General features: G+C 51.4%; 1 protein-coding gene across 3 annotated transcripts; it reads left to right on the plus strand.

The window, feature by feature from the left end:
- Positions 1 to 1266: 1266 nt before the first annotated feature.
- On the plus strand, positions 1267 to 12294 carry CIART (circadian associated repressor of transcription). Of its 3 annotated transcripts, none has more exons than XM_063145626.1 (6): positions 1267 to 1322; positions 7145 to 7747; positions 8676 to 8751; positions 9758 to 9836; positions 10182 to 10296; positions 11507 to 12294. In XM_063145626.1, the coding sequence occupies exons 2-6, from the start codon at positions 7154 to 7156 to the stop codon at positions 12062 to 12064; spliced, it is 1422 nt and encodes a 473-aa protein (XP_063001696.1). In that variant the 5' UTR covers positions 1267 to 1322; positions 7145 to 7153; the 3' UTR covers positions 12065 to 12294. The 3 variants fall into 3 exon arrangements, with proteins under 3 accessions (XP_063001696.1, XP_063001697.1, XP_063001698.1); XM_063145627.1 differs by lacking the exon at positions 1267 to 1322 and adding an exon at positions 2578 to 2596; XM_063145628.1 differs by lacking the exon at positions 1267 to 1322 and having other exon boundaries at positions 11510 to 12294.
- The last annotated feature ends 3320 nt before the right edge of the window (positions 12295 to 15614 follow it).

A 15614-nucleotide genomic window follows, 5' to 3' on the forward strand; every position in this document is an offset into this window, starting at 1 on the left:
TTAGGTCTCTGCCCTGCTGAGTATCCCATCCTGAAGCGCCCTAAAGATGCTACCCCACAGATGACGAAACCTCCTGGGCTGGGCTGCTGGGCTATCCACAACTCATCCTGAAGTTCTTCTCCTGCCCCCTTCATGCTACGTCCCTGAAGCTGCCCCACTGCCGAATAACCCTCCCCACCCTCATCCCCCTTGGAGGCAGGGTGGACGCCCTTTCCCCTCCAAGGATCCTTAAACCACGAGGTCTCTGCCCCGCTGCACATCCATCTATCTATCCGCAACTCATCCTGAAGTTCTTCTCCTGCCCCCTTCATGCTACGTCCCTGAAGCTGCCCCACTGCCGAATAACCCTCCCCACCCTCATCCCCCTTGGAGGCAGGGTGGACTCCCTTTCCCCTCCAGGGATCCTTAAACCATGAGGTCTCTGCCCTGCTGCGCATCCATTTCTATCCATATCCCCTCCTGAAGCTGAAGCTCTTCCCTGCCCCCTAAGGCTGGCTCAGCCCCCTGGCCTGGGCGGCTGGGCCTTTCCCCTCCAAGGATCCTTAAAACGTTAAGTCTCTGCCCCGCTGCGCATCCATTTCTATCCACATCCCCTCCTGAAGCTGAAGCTCTTCCCTGCCCCCTAAGGCTGGCTCAGCCCTCCCGCCCCCGGGCTGGGCTGCTGGGCCTTGCCCCTCCAGGGATCCTTAAAAGGTTAAGTCCCTGCCCCGCTGCGCATTCATCTATCTATCCGCAACTCATCCTGAAGTTCTTTATCCTGAAGTTTACGTCCCTGAAGCTGCCCCACTGCCGAATAACCCTCCCCGCCTTCATCCCCCTCTCTCCTCCAAGGATCCATAAAACGTTAAGTCCCTGCCCCGCTGCGCATCCATTTCTATCCATATCCCCTCCTGAAGCTGAAGCAGCAGCAGCAGGAGCTCTTCCCTGCCCCCCTGGGCTGGGCTGCTGCGCCTTCCCCGCGGATCCTCCAAGCCCCGCCCTCCTCCTCCTCCTCCTCCCCCCTCCCTCGCGCAGCCACACGCACGCCGCGGCCACGTGCCGGCGCACGGGGTGTTCCAGGCGCCCCTCCCCGCTTCCCCCCGTGCGGGCCACGTGCAGCCGCCCGCGCCCCGCCCCGCCCCGGCCGGCCAATGAGCGCGCGCGGCGGCGGCCGTTGGGCGGCGGCGGGCCAATGGGCGCGCTCCGGGCGGGGCGGGGCGGGGGGCGTGGCCCGCGGGCACGTGCGGTGGAGCACGTGGCCGCGTGGCGCGGGCCCTGAGCTGGCCGCCCGGGCAAGCGCCGCGCCGGGCGCCGCCGAGGCTCACAACTGCCGAGCCGAGCGGGTGAGTGGAGCGCCGGGGCCGCGGCTGCTGGGGCCGGGGGGTGAGAGGGAGGGACGGACGGACGGACGGAGGGATCCTTCGGGGGCTGAGCCCCGGGACCTTTCCTCTGCCCAGGCTTGCCGTAAGCCCTGCTGAATTCCTGTTATTTTTCTTTTTAATAACATTATTATTATTATTAACAATAATAATAATAATAATAATAGTCATCGTTATTGGGTGTGTTTTTTAAAGTGTCTTCAGTCCTGCAGTATTTGGCGGTATCTCGAGCGTGCCTCTGGGCGTGTGCAGAGGGCCAGGTAGCCTTTTTGGGGTGGGGTGGGGGCTGAAAGGAGAAGGCGCGGCCGGAGACAGCTGAACTCAGACCAGGAGTCCTGATAAAGTCCTAGTCTTTTTAATAGGCATCGTCGCGGCACGGGCGAGCGTGCCTCTGGGCGTGTGCAGAGGGCCAGGTAGCCTTTTTGGGGTGGGGTGGGGCTGAAAGGAGAAGGCGCGGCCGGAGACAGCTGAACTCAGCGCAGGAGTCCTGATAAAGTCCTATTCTTATTAATAGGCATCGTCGCGGCTCTGGGCGTGTGCAGAGGGCCAGGTAGGTTTTGGGGGCGGAGGTAAAGAGGGTAGGAAGAAGACAAAGGCGGAGCACAGTCTCTCGGAGGCTTAAGATCCCCTCTATGGACAGGGTCCTCTTTATTCCTTGTATTTTTTCCCCTCTTTCTCTTCTAGTAGTTACCGTTCATCGTTAATTTTAGTTGTCTTTACTAATGCAATATCTGGGGGGAGTATAGAGCATGTACAGAGGGCCAGGTGGAGTTTGGGGTGCAGGGAGGGAGTGCTAGGGTAGAAAGAAGAAGGCGTGGCTGGGAAAAGCTTTCTATTTGGGAACAGGGGTCCTCTTGAATTCCTATTATTGTTTTTATTCTAGTAGTTTTCATTAGTTTTTAAAAGTGTCTTCCGTTCTAGAATATCTGGAGGCATCGTCACAGCACAGGCGACTGTGCCTCTGGGCCTGTGCAGAGTGCACCGCCCCTGACCAGCTGCCATTTGTGTGTGTTTGTGGGAGGGGAGAAGTGCAGGGTCTTGCATTTGGATCCTGGGTGTCACAGGACTGCTTTGGAAAGACGACGGAGAAATAACTGTTAAATTTGTTCTGCCGATAATCGAGTCGTCCCCTTCCGAAGTGTCTGGGAGGCGTTGCCTCGAATGTGCCTCTGAGCGTGTGCAGAGTGCCAAGTAGCATTTGGGGTGGAGGCGAGAGTTCTAGGGCAAGAAAGAAAAAGGTGCTTTTAGTTTTTTTAGCCTTACACAAACTCATTGGTGATCAACTTTTGCTGCCTCTGGATCCCTGTCGATTTCTCCCTGGGGTGCTCTGCAAGGATTCCAGAGAAAGCAAAGGAGAATAACTTCTGCATTCAAAAATCCTGCAATTCCCAGCACCCCCCATTATTTATTTATTTATTGCATTTATATACCACCCCATAGCCAAGACTCTCTGGGTGGTTTTGCCCTGCTAATTATGCATAGGGTTGCACCCTAAATCATTCTTGCACCGCCTTTGGTGAAGCTGATTGAGGCCGCAATCCTACGCCTACTTACCTGGGTGTAAACCCAGTTGAAAAATTGGGCGGTTCTGTTCCGTTGAAGTTTTGAGCTCGTCTTGGACAACTTCTTTCATCTTACCTACCTAGCGTGTTTCTAGTTGAAGTGTTTTAAAGGTAAAACCCTTGTGTTGGCTTGTGGTGTTAATTGCAACGTGTGTCAAGAAAGTTATTCATTTTGGCTGTAGTTGCAACATTGTAGCAGCAGCAACAAAAGCTGTTGTTGTTTTTAAAAAAATGCATCGATAGGCAAATCTATAGCTTATATTCCCTATTACTATGCTTTGTGTAAATAGGCATTTTATTATTATAACGTCATAAATGTATAGACTAAATTAAATGAGAAAGGTCACATAGGAGGAATTTCTAGGCTGCTGGTAAAATTCAATAATGCGCTTGGCTGTTTTAAATTTTGAATGTGACAGTTTAAAAAGCGTCAGGACAAACATAGATCTGTGGTTTTTATTCGCAGTAAAAGCTTAGTTTATCTGTTGTGGAATTTTAAGATGCCTTTTTAATAATGTGCCGGTTTTAATAAAGTATTAGTTTTAAATGTTTTAATTAGTTTTATTTTATGGTGTTTGCATTTGTGTTGTACCCCGCCTCGATCCAGAGGGAGAGGCAGGTAACAAATAAATAAATAAATATATTATTATTATTATTATTATTATTATTATTTGTTTGCAGCTAACCTGTGGAGTTCTCTCCATGGTTACTCAGGAGTAGGCATGTCTAGGATTTCAGCCTTGGTATTTCTCCAGCATTTGAAGATGCTGTATAAGTTCAATATGTATTGCTTTTTCTAGTGTGTGCACAACATTCTACAGCTAGTTTTTCTGTTGTGGTTAAGAACGGGCAAATAACTTTTTGCAAAGAGTTGTGCATTTCTTGAGAGGGGTTGATGCGATGTGCGCATAACTCCTGCAGATATTTGAGCGAGCAAGCTTATTTAAAGCCCTTTTTATGGACAAGTAACTTTGGTAGACTTCTTTGCCCACCGTTCCCGGAATAGCACGAACCCAAGGACAGTGTTGGGTGTATTTTGCAAGAGTATCACCTTCTGTTAGGTGGTTCTACAGTCATTTGTGTATTGGTCAAATTCATGGAAGAAGCAAAACAAAAAATAGAACCTCCGTGTCCAAGAACACTCTACCCAGAAGGTGATTGCCTTTGCACCTTGCTTGTAAGCTTCTGTTGTAAGATGCTGGACTTAGTGTCCTTTTGGTCTGATCCAGCAGAACTCTGCTCAGGTTTTCAAAAAAGTGTGGCCCAGGCCTGCTTTATTTTTCAATGTCAATTAGGATAGCTGAACGTCTAGGGACCGAATACAAGTGCTGCTTGCTTGTTCAGCATGCACTCAACTCTGTGCGTGCTTACACGAGAGTAATCCCTACTGAACCCAATAAGGCTTGCTCCCAAGTAAGCCTGTATAGGACTCCTGCTGTTTCCGATGCTCTGCAACTTCCCAGAAGGTGCCTGCTGCTTTAAGATCTATTACAAATCTCCCAGGAAGGCAGCCTTTCGCCAGCCTGGTCCTGTGCTGAGGTCTTGGACTTCAATGCCTGGTGCAGGTTTTGCTCGGGATTAAATCTGGCTGAGCATAGTAGTAGTTACTCCCAAGTAAGTAGGGTTGGTGTGACAGCCTGGATCATCTACTCACTTTCTTAGTCAGCTAAATTTCTAAGCCAAATGGGACTGTGCTTGAAATAGCTCTTGTACGACAAAAGATATAATGCACAGTTCAATCCCGTGCCTGTTTACTCATAAACCCCAATGGATTCCATGCATTTTGCTCTCCAGCAAGTGCGTTCAGGCTTTGCCCTTTTAATGCATGATTTTTTCCTCTTGCAAAGTACCTCCCCACACTCCCAAGAACCAGATGCTGTGCGTTTCAGCAGGAAGGAGTTAAACCACTCCCCTTTGTGTGAATGGACCTCATGTGCTGCCTGCGAAGGTTGAATGGGTGACTTGGAAGGGGTGGGCGGAGCCAAGGGGGTGTGTACAACTGCCGCAGGAGGCAGGCTGAAGGCCGCGCATGCAGGATCGCATGCAGGATCACGTGCGTGTGGCGTGTGGACAAAGGGTTCAGGTGGATTCTCACGTTGGGCACGCAGAAGCATTCATTTCAATGTGCCCTGTCTCGAGCGGTGGGCGGGTCTTGTAGAAACCGTGACCGCTTGGACGGTTGCCGCGACGTGCGTACGCAGGAATCGGCAGGGCGCATCGGCGACGCTGGGTGACTCTTCGCTCTCTGCGTAAGACCCGTGTGGCTCACAGGCACCCATTACAAATGCATGTGCTCGGAATCACCAGCGTCGGGTATGCGGGCGTGTGATGGATTGCTAGATTAGTCTTCTCTGGTGCCCTGCAGATGTTTGGGGTTTCAACTCCTATCGGCCCCAGAAGTCCTGGAATGCTGGGAGTTGTCTTCCGAACCACCTAGAGACCGTGCATCTGAATAGTGCGGGGAAAAGAGACTAGTTATGTGGTCCATTGAGTTCTTTCTGTTGCGGAATCTACTACATTGGGGGGGGGCAATCAAAATTCTCTCCTCGTTCTATCTGCCCTACACCTTTGGCCGCTGAAATTCCCCGAACAGGGGCGCATGGCTTGACCCGGATTTGGTGATGTGGGGTCCGGAGCTCTTGCACAGGCATGCTGTCATTCAGGAAAGGCCTGGATGGGGCGGGTTATTAGCAGGGCGTCTGCCTTCGGGACAACATGCCTGGCCGCCTGACAGAGAGGCGTAGCCAGGTTGTGGAAGAAAAGAGGCCAAGCCCTGGAGAACTGTAGGCATCTCTGGGCCTCGCCCTCCCTTAGACTGTGTGGCTAGCGCCCCATGGTGCTGCTTGGAATCCTCCCGGAAGCTGGCTGCTGTTGCTCTCGTGGGCTGATCCGGCGTCCCGTCTTGGGAAAGCGTCGAAAAGCAGCAGCGTTTACTTGAGATTTCTCGAGAACGGCCAGCCCCTTCTTCGCAGATGGGTTGAAGCGCTGCGCTGACTCAGCGTTTGGCAAATGCGCCGTGTCGCGGCAGGCTTGGGGAAGGGGTTATGTGCAAAACCAGGGCTTGATTCTGTAGGCAAGAATTGATCAGAAGGGGCAGAATTTACCCTCCTTAACCCACACACCCCTTCACTGGTGAGCCTTACAGAATTTGTGCAAGATCAGGTTTTGGGCTGTGAGTGTGTGTGTGTGTGTGTGTGTTCGTTCTGCAATTGCCTGCAAAGAAGTGAAACGTCACGCTTCGAAAAGACTACGCCTTATTAAGTCAGTTAATAATTAAGATGTATTGGAAGGTTCTTTGTTGTAACAGACTTACAAGGATCTAGCGAGGGCTGTCCTGTTGTCCTCCGGACGTGCTGGACTACAACGTCTATGATTCCCAACCAGCTGGCAGGGAATTATGGGGGTTGTAGTCCAGCACATTTGGAGGGCGTCAGTTGGGGGGAGGGCTTGTGTATACTGAAGCGAGGTATTCGTATGCAGACATTGTCTTTGTGTGAACTGCAGCGTTTGGTTTCTTTTAAATCCAAGGTTCTAGTTCTCATGGAAGAGACGACTTTGTTGAATGGGTTGTTTTAAAGCTTATATGCTGCCCTACAGTTTTAAAACATCCAAGGCAATGTTACGATTCTCACAATCGTAAGAACAAAAATATAGCGACGAAGTTGACAAAATTGTGCTGATTTTTGTTGCTTCTTGTGTACAGGTTTTATTCTTTTGTCCTGTAATCCACCCAGATAATTTTTGTTGTTGTTGTTAACTGGGTGGACTAAAAATACGTTTCCAGCAATCGATAATTAAAAAAAAAAATTAAAATTAATAATTTAAAAATACTTTTCAAGCAATCAATAATGGGAAAAACTCAACGTTAAAATCGACAGGAGCTTTGCAGAGTGGTTAAAATAAAGAGATGGAAAGGCCTGGGAAACGCTCCAGAAAAACTAGGTGAAAACAGGGAAAACTTTTTTTGGGGGGGGGGGGAGAAGTCTGCCAGGGAGGTAGACAGATGGACTCCCCCCCCCCCCCGGAAGCTCCCCCAAGCCTTCACATATTTGGCAAAATAAAACCTGTAGATTTGCGTAATTTATAATCTGGCTTTCTGCCTGGTTAGTTCAGGTCATGGGTGGGGGAGTTGGGGCCTTTCCATTGGGGGAATTGTGTCCGTCCGTCTGTTGGAGGCGCACAGTGCATTGACCGGGGACCCCCCTGTTTCTTCCCTTGTTCCAGATTACCCCAATGGAAACCATGGAGTCCTCCGCCAGCGTCTCTTCCCGCGAGTCCTTGTATTCCTTTGACAGCGCCGCCAGCGAGGAGGAGGAGGAGGAGCAACAGCGCTGTGGCGACTTTGAGGTCTTCCTTTCGGACAGTGGCAGCGATGTGGAGAAGGAGGCGATTCCCCCACGGCACCGGAGAGACGCGTACCCCGATCGGCGCGCTTTTCTCTTCGCCCCCGGCCCGGGGCGGGCTAATGCAGGCCTGCTCCGCCAAGACCACAAGCGCCGGATGCGGAAGCCGCTTGGGTTGCTGGCTGCGGCCCGGCTGCGGCCCACGGGCTCCTGTTGCCAGTACCCCATGGCGCGCAGCGAGGCGTACTGTGCGCACCTGATGGACGCTGACAAGAGCCTGCCCAGGCAGGTGGCGAACCAAGGCAGGATGGAGAGCGGCGGACGCAAACGCCTCAGCAGCGCCCTGGGAGGTGGCCCGGGCCGCACGCACGTGCCGCCGCCTTCCCGCCACGGGGTAAAGAGGCAGCGGAACGTGGAGAGGGACGCACGGCAGGATCCGCGCTCTCCCTGCTGGACCGAAGGGGACCACGTCTTTGCGCAAAAGGTGGGTCATAGAATCATAGAATCGCAGAGTTAGAAGGGGCCTCTGAGGCCATCCATTCCAGCTCCCTGCTCAGTGCAGGAATCCGCCCTAAAGCATCCCTGACAGACGGCTGTCCAGCTGCCTCTTGAAGGCCTCTAGTGTGGGAGAGCCCACAACCTCCCTAGGTCATGGGTTCCATTCTCATACCGCTCTAACAGTCAGGACGTTTTTCCTGATGTCCAGCTGGAATCTGGCTTCCTGTAACTTGAGCCCGTTATTCCGTGTCCTGCACTCTGGGAGGATCAAGAAGAGATCCTGGCCCTCTGGGTGACAACCTCAGCCAGCAGCGCTGAGGGCGCTTCCCTTACATGGGAGTTGGTGGAGCCAGACAGCTTTTTTTAAAAACGCCCAGCTAACCAGACAAGCTCCTAGTCCTCATGGTCGCCGGGATATTTTCAAAAGCACATCAGGAATGTCTACTGATACTTTAACAGCCGAAAAGGGTGTGGCCAGGTTTTCTAGCGTCTTAAGCGGTCAGGCAGGAGTGCCCCCTTGACTAGCAGTTTTTAAAAAAATAAAAATAGTAAACGAACCGCACGAATGCATTCTGCAAAAGAAAGGGCAGCCGTGCAAACCTCGCTTGTATTGTGTATAGAGGTTGTGCGACTCCGCTTTTCGCTTCTGGCATGGAGTAAGAGCCCATCCTTGTTAGGGGCTCTCGGTGTAGGTGGGGCTGCCCTTGAAGACTGTTTGAGAGCTGTGGCTAGTGCAGAAGGGCTCGGGGAACAGTGCTGTCTGGGAAATACAAATTAGAAAGTTCCCCCAGTCCCATGTTCCCAACGTCACTGAGATGCGGGCCTTCTTTGGCGTCATGCGTGTGAAGCTTCCCTGCCTGGTTTCTTCTGCTTATGCTTATGCTCATGCTCCCTCTCTCCTTCCATTTCTGCAGTGCCGGGAACTCCAGGGCTTCGTCCGCCCTCTGATAGAACTGCTCAACAGGCTGAAGACGGGGCGCTTTGACCGAGGTAATGAGCCCCGGGCAACCTTTTGGCTTTAGGCTGTTGTGTTTTTTCCCCCTTTCTTGTAGTTCAAATTGGGGTCCCAGGGGGACTGAGGGTGCTGGGTGGTGTGGAGGCCTGGAAAAAATGTTGGGGGATGGACGGACGTAAAACTATTCCTGAAGATTTTTGGGAAATGAGGGGGGGGGATTCCCTTCCCACACACATTTTTTCCTGGCCCTTCACATCTGTACTGCTGGACTGCCCTGAGGTGCAAAGCAGGTGGACTTATACCAGGAAGGTGCCCAAAGCGGCTGGTGTTGCAGCTCTCGGTTACAATTTGGTGGCCGCCGTTCCTGCCTTTCTTGGAGCCAGACCATGAGAACTGGAGCCCAAGTTCCCCCTGAAGGCTTTGGCGCAATCCTGCTTTTCTTCAGGCCCCTCCTGGGAGAGACGAAACCATTTTTTCACGAGCCAGGAAGAGGCCGCCGGGACCTTCATGGAGATCCCAACCTTTTTTGTTGGTTCTGTGTGGTGCTTTGAGGTTTTTTGGTTTAGTTTTTTTCAATTCCAAACGCTCCCTTAAGCCTCTTCCAACTCTGAGCAACTCAGCGTCTGAGAGCGCTTGGTTATGTAATTTATTTTTTCACCTGACGGGGAAGAATTGTATAACAGCAGCTCTCCCGGGGAAAATGGTTCCTTCTCCCAGTGAGAAATTGGGTTCTGTCCTGTTCACTGCTTTTGGGGTCTTCCTGACAGCATCACTTAGCCCCCCCGGACAGCTTTTTTAAAAAGCCCTGGCGAGTCGCCATTGCTGCGAAAAGTGTGGCCCCGGGGATTTTTCGACATTCGTCTGTTCAGTCGCATGATAGGGAATGGAAGTTTGAAAGCCCCACAGAGAGGGAGACAGAACGCAATTGGGGGGTTGCTTTATTTTTATTTTTTTACAATCCCCCTTTCCTTTCCTGTCTGCCAGGAACGCTGCAATAAAAAGTTTGCTAACCAGCGCCTCTTCCTTGCTTTGATCTTCCAGGGCTAAGTAGCTTCCAGCAGAGCGTGGCCATGGATAGGATCCAGCGGATCATTGGCGTCCTCCAGAAACCAGAGATGGGGTAAGGACGTGGCAGAGGTTCTATTCGGCGCGAGTAGCGGGGAGGACTTTGCCGGGGCTGTTCTGGGAAAGACCACTGGCCACTCATTAGTACCTGTCGGGGGCTCGTAACAGGCCACCAAACCGTTGGAGACGCCTTCCTCCGTTTTCCTTGGCTGTCGAATTTTAGCCTGTCAGCTCCTTGGGGTAATAAGGAAGCTAATAATGCCATAAACGGCAGCAGCAATGGTGCTGTAGGGTGTGCTCCCCGTGAATCCCCCTCCCTGCTGGGCTCTGTTGGGACATCCGTGGGCTCCCATCAGCCTCGCCTTGTGCTGACGTGGCTCCTCCTCCTCTTCTCTTTCAGCGAGCGATACCTGGGCACCCTTTTGCAGGTGGAAAGGATGCTGAAGGTCTGGTTCCCTCACGTCGCTTTGAAGAGCTCTCGTGACGCCCGCGATGCAGCGGTGGAGACAGTTGAGGTGAGAGACGGGGTCCCCTCTTTGCCCCTTATTCCTGTGCCTTCCGGCTCGATTATGGTAGCGTCCGGGTTCCTTGTATGACCCTGAGCAACTCCCGTGGGATCGTTCGCCTCTTAGGACTCCCTTCTTTCACTTTCCCTTTCCCCTTCCCAATAATGTGGGGTTTAGGCTGTACACGTGGGGTGAGGGGCACTCCAGACGCTTTAGACTTAACTAATTCTCTAGTTTGCAAGAGTAGTAAAACAACCAAATTACAGGTAAAGGGTATTTAGCGAACAGAGCTGAGCGATGGAAAAACTCTAAAAGAAAATAGAAGTTGGGAAAACGCAGGTTCTTTTACCCTAGCTGCATTTAGGCTTTTTCATCTCATCTTTTCCTTCTTTCTCTGGTTGGCTCTCATACCTCTTTTTATACCCTCTTCTCTGAAAACGAGAAGTACTGTTTCAACCTTGAAGAAATGAAACTTAACCTTAACTGGAGAAATGAAACTACTCCTCTCTGGGATACCCCCGCCTGACAGAAATAACCCCAGGTCTCTAAGGCCTGACCTTTTTAGTTTGCCTCCGTAGGCCTCAAAAACCTTCACAGGTAGAATTTGCAAAGTCGACAACAGTTTTAACACTTCAGATTGCACGAGGGGTGGTGCGGGGTGGAGGATGGTGGTGCATATATGTATGCATTCCCCCCCCACACACACACACTCAGTCTCACTGCATGTAAAAAGCTAGCATGTCAGGATTGCAGTGACTTGATGTTCTCTGTGTGTCTAGGGAGGCTTTTATTAATTGAGTTACTGCAACCTGCCACAACCTGGTGCCCTGCAGGGAGATGATGGGAGTTGTAGTCCAAGACAGCTGGAGGGCACCAGGTTGGTTGAGTCCCTTTATACTGGGGGTGAATAACTTGTGATGCTCCAAATGTGGTTGGATTGCAGTTCCTCCCACCACCACCACTGGCTATGCTGGCTGGGGCGGATGGGAGGTGTAGTCCAGCAACATCTAGAGGCCTACAGTTTGTCCACCCTGATTTTATGTCCTGCTTTTCTTCTGTCGTGGAACCCTGTGGTAGGGGGTGGCGTCCCCAGATGTTTCCTCATACTTTTTAAACTTTTAAATCGCCATGGGGTTCTTAATATGGGTCGAAAAGCGCCTCACGCATCTCTGAACAAAACAAATCTCAAAATGGCCGTATTCCCTTTTCCCCCCCTCAGCAGTCTTCTGCAGGAGAGAATATTGCCGAAAAGCGGGCGGCGTCCCTCCCAGACCTGGTGCCGGAGCACCCCGCGTTCCCCGCCTCGCCTGACACCAACCCCAGCGCTCCCTCGGGAGAGCCGGCGCGCTTCCTGGGCAACTGGCCCGCCATGAACTTGACCTGGATTCACACCGCGCCCATTTCGAACCCTCCCTTGGGGCACGTGGACTTGGGCCGGGTGAACTCCGCCTTCGGGCAGGCCTTGCTGGGGCCCCACTCCGGCGCCTACGGGGTCGTCGTCTTCCTCCAGAACAACCCCGACGCCCTGGGCCCGTTCGGCCGCGCCACCTCCCTGACTTCCGTCCACACCTCACCGACCTGCTGCCATTCCAGCACGCTGCTTCCGGGCTCCGCGGAGCACCCTCGGTGTCGCAGTCTGCCGGGCCCCACGATAGCGGGGAGCCATCTTGACAGAGGGACGCTTGGGGGCCTCTCAAAGTCTCTGCCCCATTTGCCTATTTCCAGTGAAGGGCGGGAAATGGCCCACGGGACGCCTGCGCATCACAGCAACTCCTGATCCTCGGTCCCACGCATCTCCCAAGTTGTGTGAATTTCCTTCCAATTTTCCTTTCCTTCTTCCTTTTTTTTTTTACAAATGTTGTTCTACCTTTTTTTTAGTTTTGTTTTAACTTAAAACATTTCACGTGCGTCCAAGAGCCGGTGCTGAACCCCGGCTATCGGCTGAGCTGAGAAGGGGGAAAATGTTTGGGTTGCAATAAAAGGCGCCACAATGGTTGTCGAATGAGATCTTTTGCAGCGTGTGGTTTTTCTGTCTGTGTCCTTTGTGCCGTTTGGGAAGAAAATGCGGTGTTCTAACGGCTCTTGTGTTACTCGTAAACTTACTTAAACTGTTTTTCCCCAGGCCTCTTTTCCAGAGCATTAGAGGCTATTGCGCCTCCCAAAAAGGCGGGCACATACATGCGGTGTTTGGGATGGAGCTAATTCGTGGCCGTGGCAGTAGGAGGAAGCAAAGCCACCAGTGGCCTAAGTGAACCAGATAGTCTTGATTCAAAGCCAGAAACGCAAACCGGCCCTGCGAGGCGAGCACTTCGGAGCGAAACATAAGACAGAGAGAGATGTTTTGGCATCCCCTTAATCAGAAATGCAAGGAGGCGGATCCTTTCAGGGGCCTTCAGAGTTAACTTACACCACTGTAAGCGCGGCCAGTAATAGTAATATAATGATGTTGACAATCATCAACTTCGGGAAGCCAGATTCCAGCTAGACATTAGGAAAAACCTCCTGACGGTTATTGCTGTATGAGAATAGAACCCATGACCTAGCAAGGTGGTGGGCTCTCCCACATTAGAGGCCTTGGACAGCCATCGGTCAGATATGGTTTAAGGTGGATTCCTACATTGAGCAGGGGGTTGGACTTGATGGCCTTGTAGGCCCCTTCCTACGCTAGTATTCTATGAATTCTTCGAAGATTGTGGTGCAGACATTACAAATGCAAGCTGGCTTGGTTGTGACGAATACAGCTAATTCCCTACGTCACCCTTGTGAGCACAGAGAGCCCAGCAGAAAACAAAACAAACCGGTCCTGTGAGGCGGGCACAGAGGAGAGGCAGCAGGCGGCTCTGACCATGGACCCATCTTGCTCAGTGTTCTGCATCATACACTGATCCGCCAGAGACCTCTAGGATGCTCACAAGCCCTGCTGCTGTCCTCTAGCCACTGATAAGAGATAAATCTGCAGGCTCCGTATATTATTTATTTATTTAAACATTTGTACCCTGCCCTACGTCATCGAGATCGGCATTCAGATAAAATGGATTCAAACAGTATAAAACAATAAACCTACACAGCTAAAATGTATTAAACCATTCACAAACTTAATACCAGTAAGAAATAAAATAAAAGCAAGAAAAAATATAACTATGTGCAGCTTTAGGGAAATTTAGTCCTCAAAGGCTTTGATAAAAAGCCACGTTTTAACTTGGCACCAAAATGAAGCTTCCAAGGAGAGGGCGTTCCGCAACCAGGGTGCCACAAGGGAGAAGCTCCCCCCGCCCATGTCTCACCATGACATGGATGATGGATCCATCTTTGAATTTGTCAAAAACTCTTGAGTCACGTGACAGTAATTCCGATAACCAGTGAAATAGCCCATCAACAGACCCATGCAATGGGCAGTAATGCAAGTTGAAATGGAAGTTTTGCATCCTTTGCAAAGAGCAGGTAAAGAAGAGTAGCTCAGAAGACATTTGGGCAGAGGATGCCGCTGGGTTGATGGGGGAAGGTTGCTTTTGCACTCCATTGCCAAAGTGGAACCCTTAGCAGGGGCGTTTCTCTGCCCTGTAAAGCAGGAATTGGAGTGGAAAGAATATACAGCCAACTGCTCAACGTGCCAGGAAAAACGCCAGTTAATGCGGTTGCCGTCCGGGCCGACATGTGGATTGAGTGGTGTGCGCGTGGATGTGAGTGAGGGTTTGCTGGCGTTGGGAAACGGGGACTTATTTATTTATTTAAGGATTTTTATGCCGCCATTCAGCCAAAAAAGGCTCTCACGCCGGCTTACAAAAGTATTTCTTGACAGTCCCTGCCCACAGGCTTACAATCTAAAAGACATGACACAAAAGGAAAGGGGATTGGGAGGGAGGAGGAGGAGGAGGAGGGGGGAAAGGAAAGCAAATTCAGGCACTACAATCTTAGTTGCAAAGTTCAGCAGTTACAGGTGACAGCAGGAGGGAGGGGGCTCTCAGCTGGAGCTGGACCCAGGCACGGTGGAGAGGTGCCTGGCTGCTGCTTCCTCCCTCATTGGAGGCCTCTGCAGAGACAGTTGGTGGCAGGAGGGAGGGGGCTCTCAGCTGGAGCTGGACCCAGGCACGATGGAGAGGTGCCTGGCTGCTGCTTCCTCCCTCATTGGAGGCCTCTGCAGAGACAGTTGGTAGCAGGAGGGAGGGGGCTCTCAGCTGGAGCTGGACCCAGGCACAGTGGAGAGGTGCCTGGCTGCTGCTTCCTCCCTCACTGGTGACTTGAAAAACAGCAACAGATTAATCATTTAATTAGTTGCTGCGCTGCACATCAAAGTGAGGTTTGGTGGATGTGGGCGCGCATTTCCGCGCTTGTCAAAAAGGGGCAGCGAGAGTGCAACCATGAATTTTGTGATGGATTGATAGCGTGTGTGTGTGTGTAGCACTAGTTCGGTGTTGCTTTGGCCAATTACTTTCAATGTTGCCCTAGAAGGTGAAGGGCCGTAGCTCCGTGATGGAGCGGCTTTGCATGCAGAAGGTCACAGGTTCAACCCCTGACATCTCCAGGTAGGGCTAGAAAAACCAGCGAGATGTCCTGGGGTGGCCACTGCCAGTCCATATAGACCAGGGCCAGATCTACACTACTGCTTTAAAGCGCTTTATAACAGTTATAAAGCGCTTTAACTGCTTTAAAGCGCTATAAAACTGTTATAAAGCACTTTAAAGCAGTAGTGTAGATCCGGCCCAGGTGTGCAAAATATCCTGCTGGGAGGATAACTCTGGCTTTCCTGGTGTCCCAATTTAGCTGAATGGGGTTCTCCAGATGGCCACACTCCTGCCATGTGTATATGAAAGTACATTTTGCTTATTTTAAGAAGATTCCAGGCCTTTCTCAACCTGATGGTGGCTGGAATCACAACCCATCTGGAGGACAGAAGAATGGGGACTTAATGGAGAAATGAGGAACAGTGTAATTCATGTGCATCGTTTTATTAAGAGCTCATGTAAATAATAAAAAAGGACTCTTCTAGCCTTTCACTACCACCTAAAAGAGAAAAAACGTGACTTGGGTTCTTTAAATACCACTGCGAGGACACCAAATGTGAAAATACAACCTAGCAGATGGTTTCTAATCACCAGAATTGGAGGAGTAATCCTTCCTCAGCCTGTATTACAAATTCATAGAATCATAGAATAGCAGAGTTGGAAGGGGCCTACAAGGCCATCGAGTCCAACCCCCTGCTCAATGCAGGAATCCACCCTAAAGCATCCCTGACAGAGGGTTGTCCAGCTGCCTCTTGAAGGCCTCTAGTGTGGGAGAGCCCACAACCTCCCTAGGTAACTGATTCCATTGTCGTACTGCTCTAACAG

The sequence above is a fragment of the Elgaria multicarinata genome, chromosome 21, assembly GCF_023053635.1.
Source record: "Elgaria multicarinata webbii isolate HBS135686 ecotype San Diego chromosome 21, rElgMul1.1.pri, whole genome shotgun sequence".
NCBI classification, from domain to species: Eukaryota; Metazoa; Chordata; class Lepidosauria; order Squamata; family Anguidae; genus Elgaria; species Elgaria multicarinata.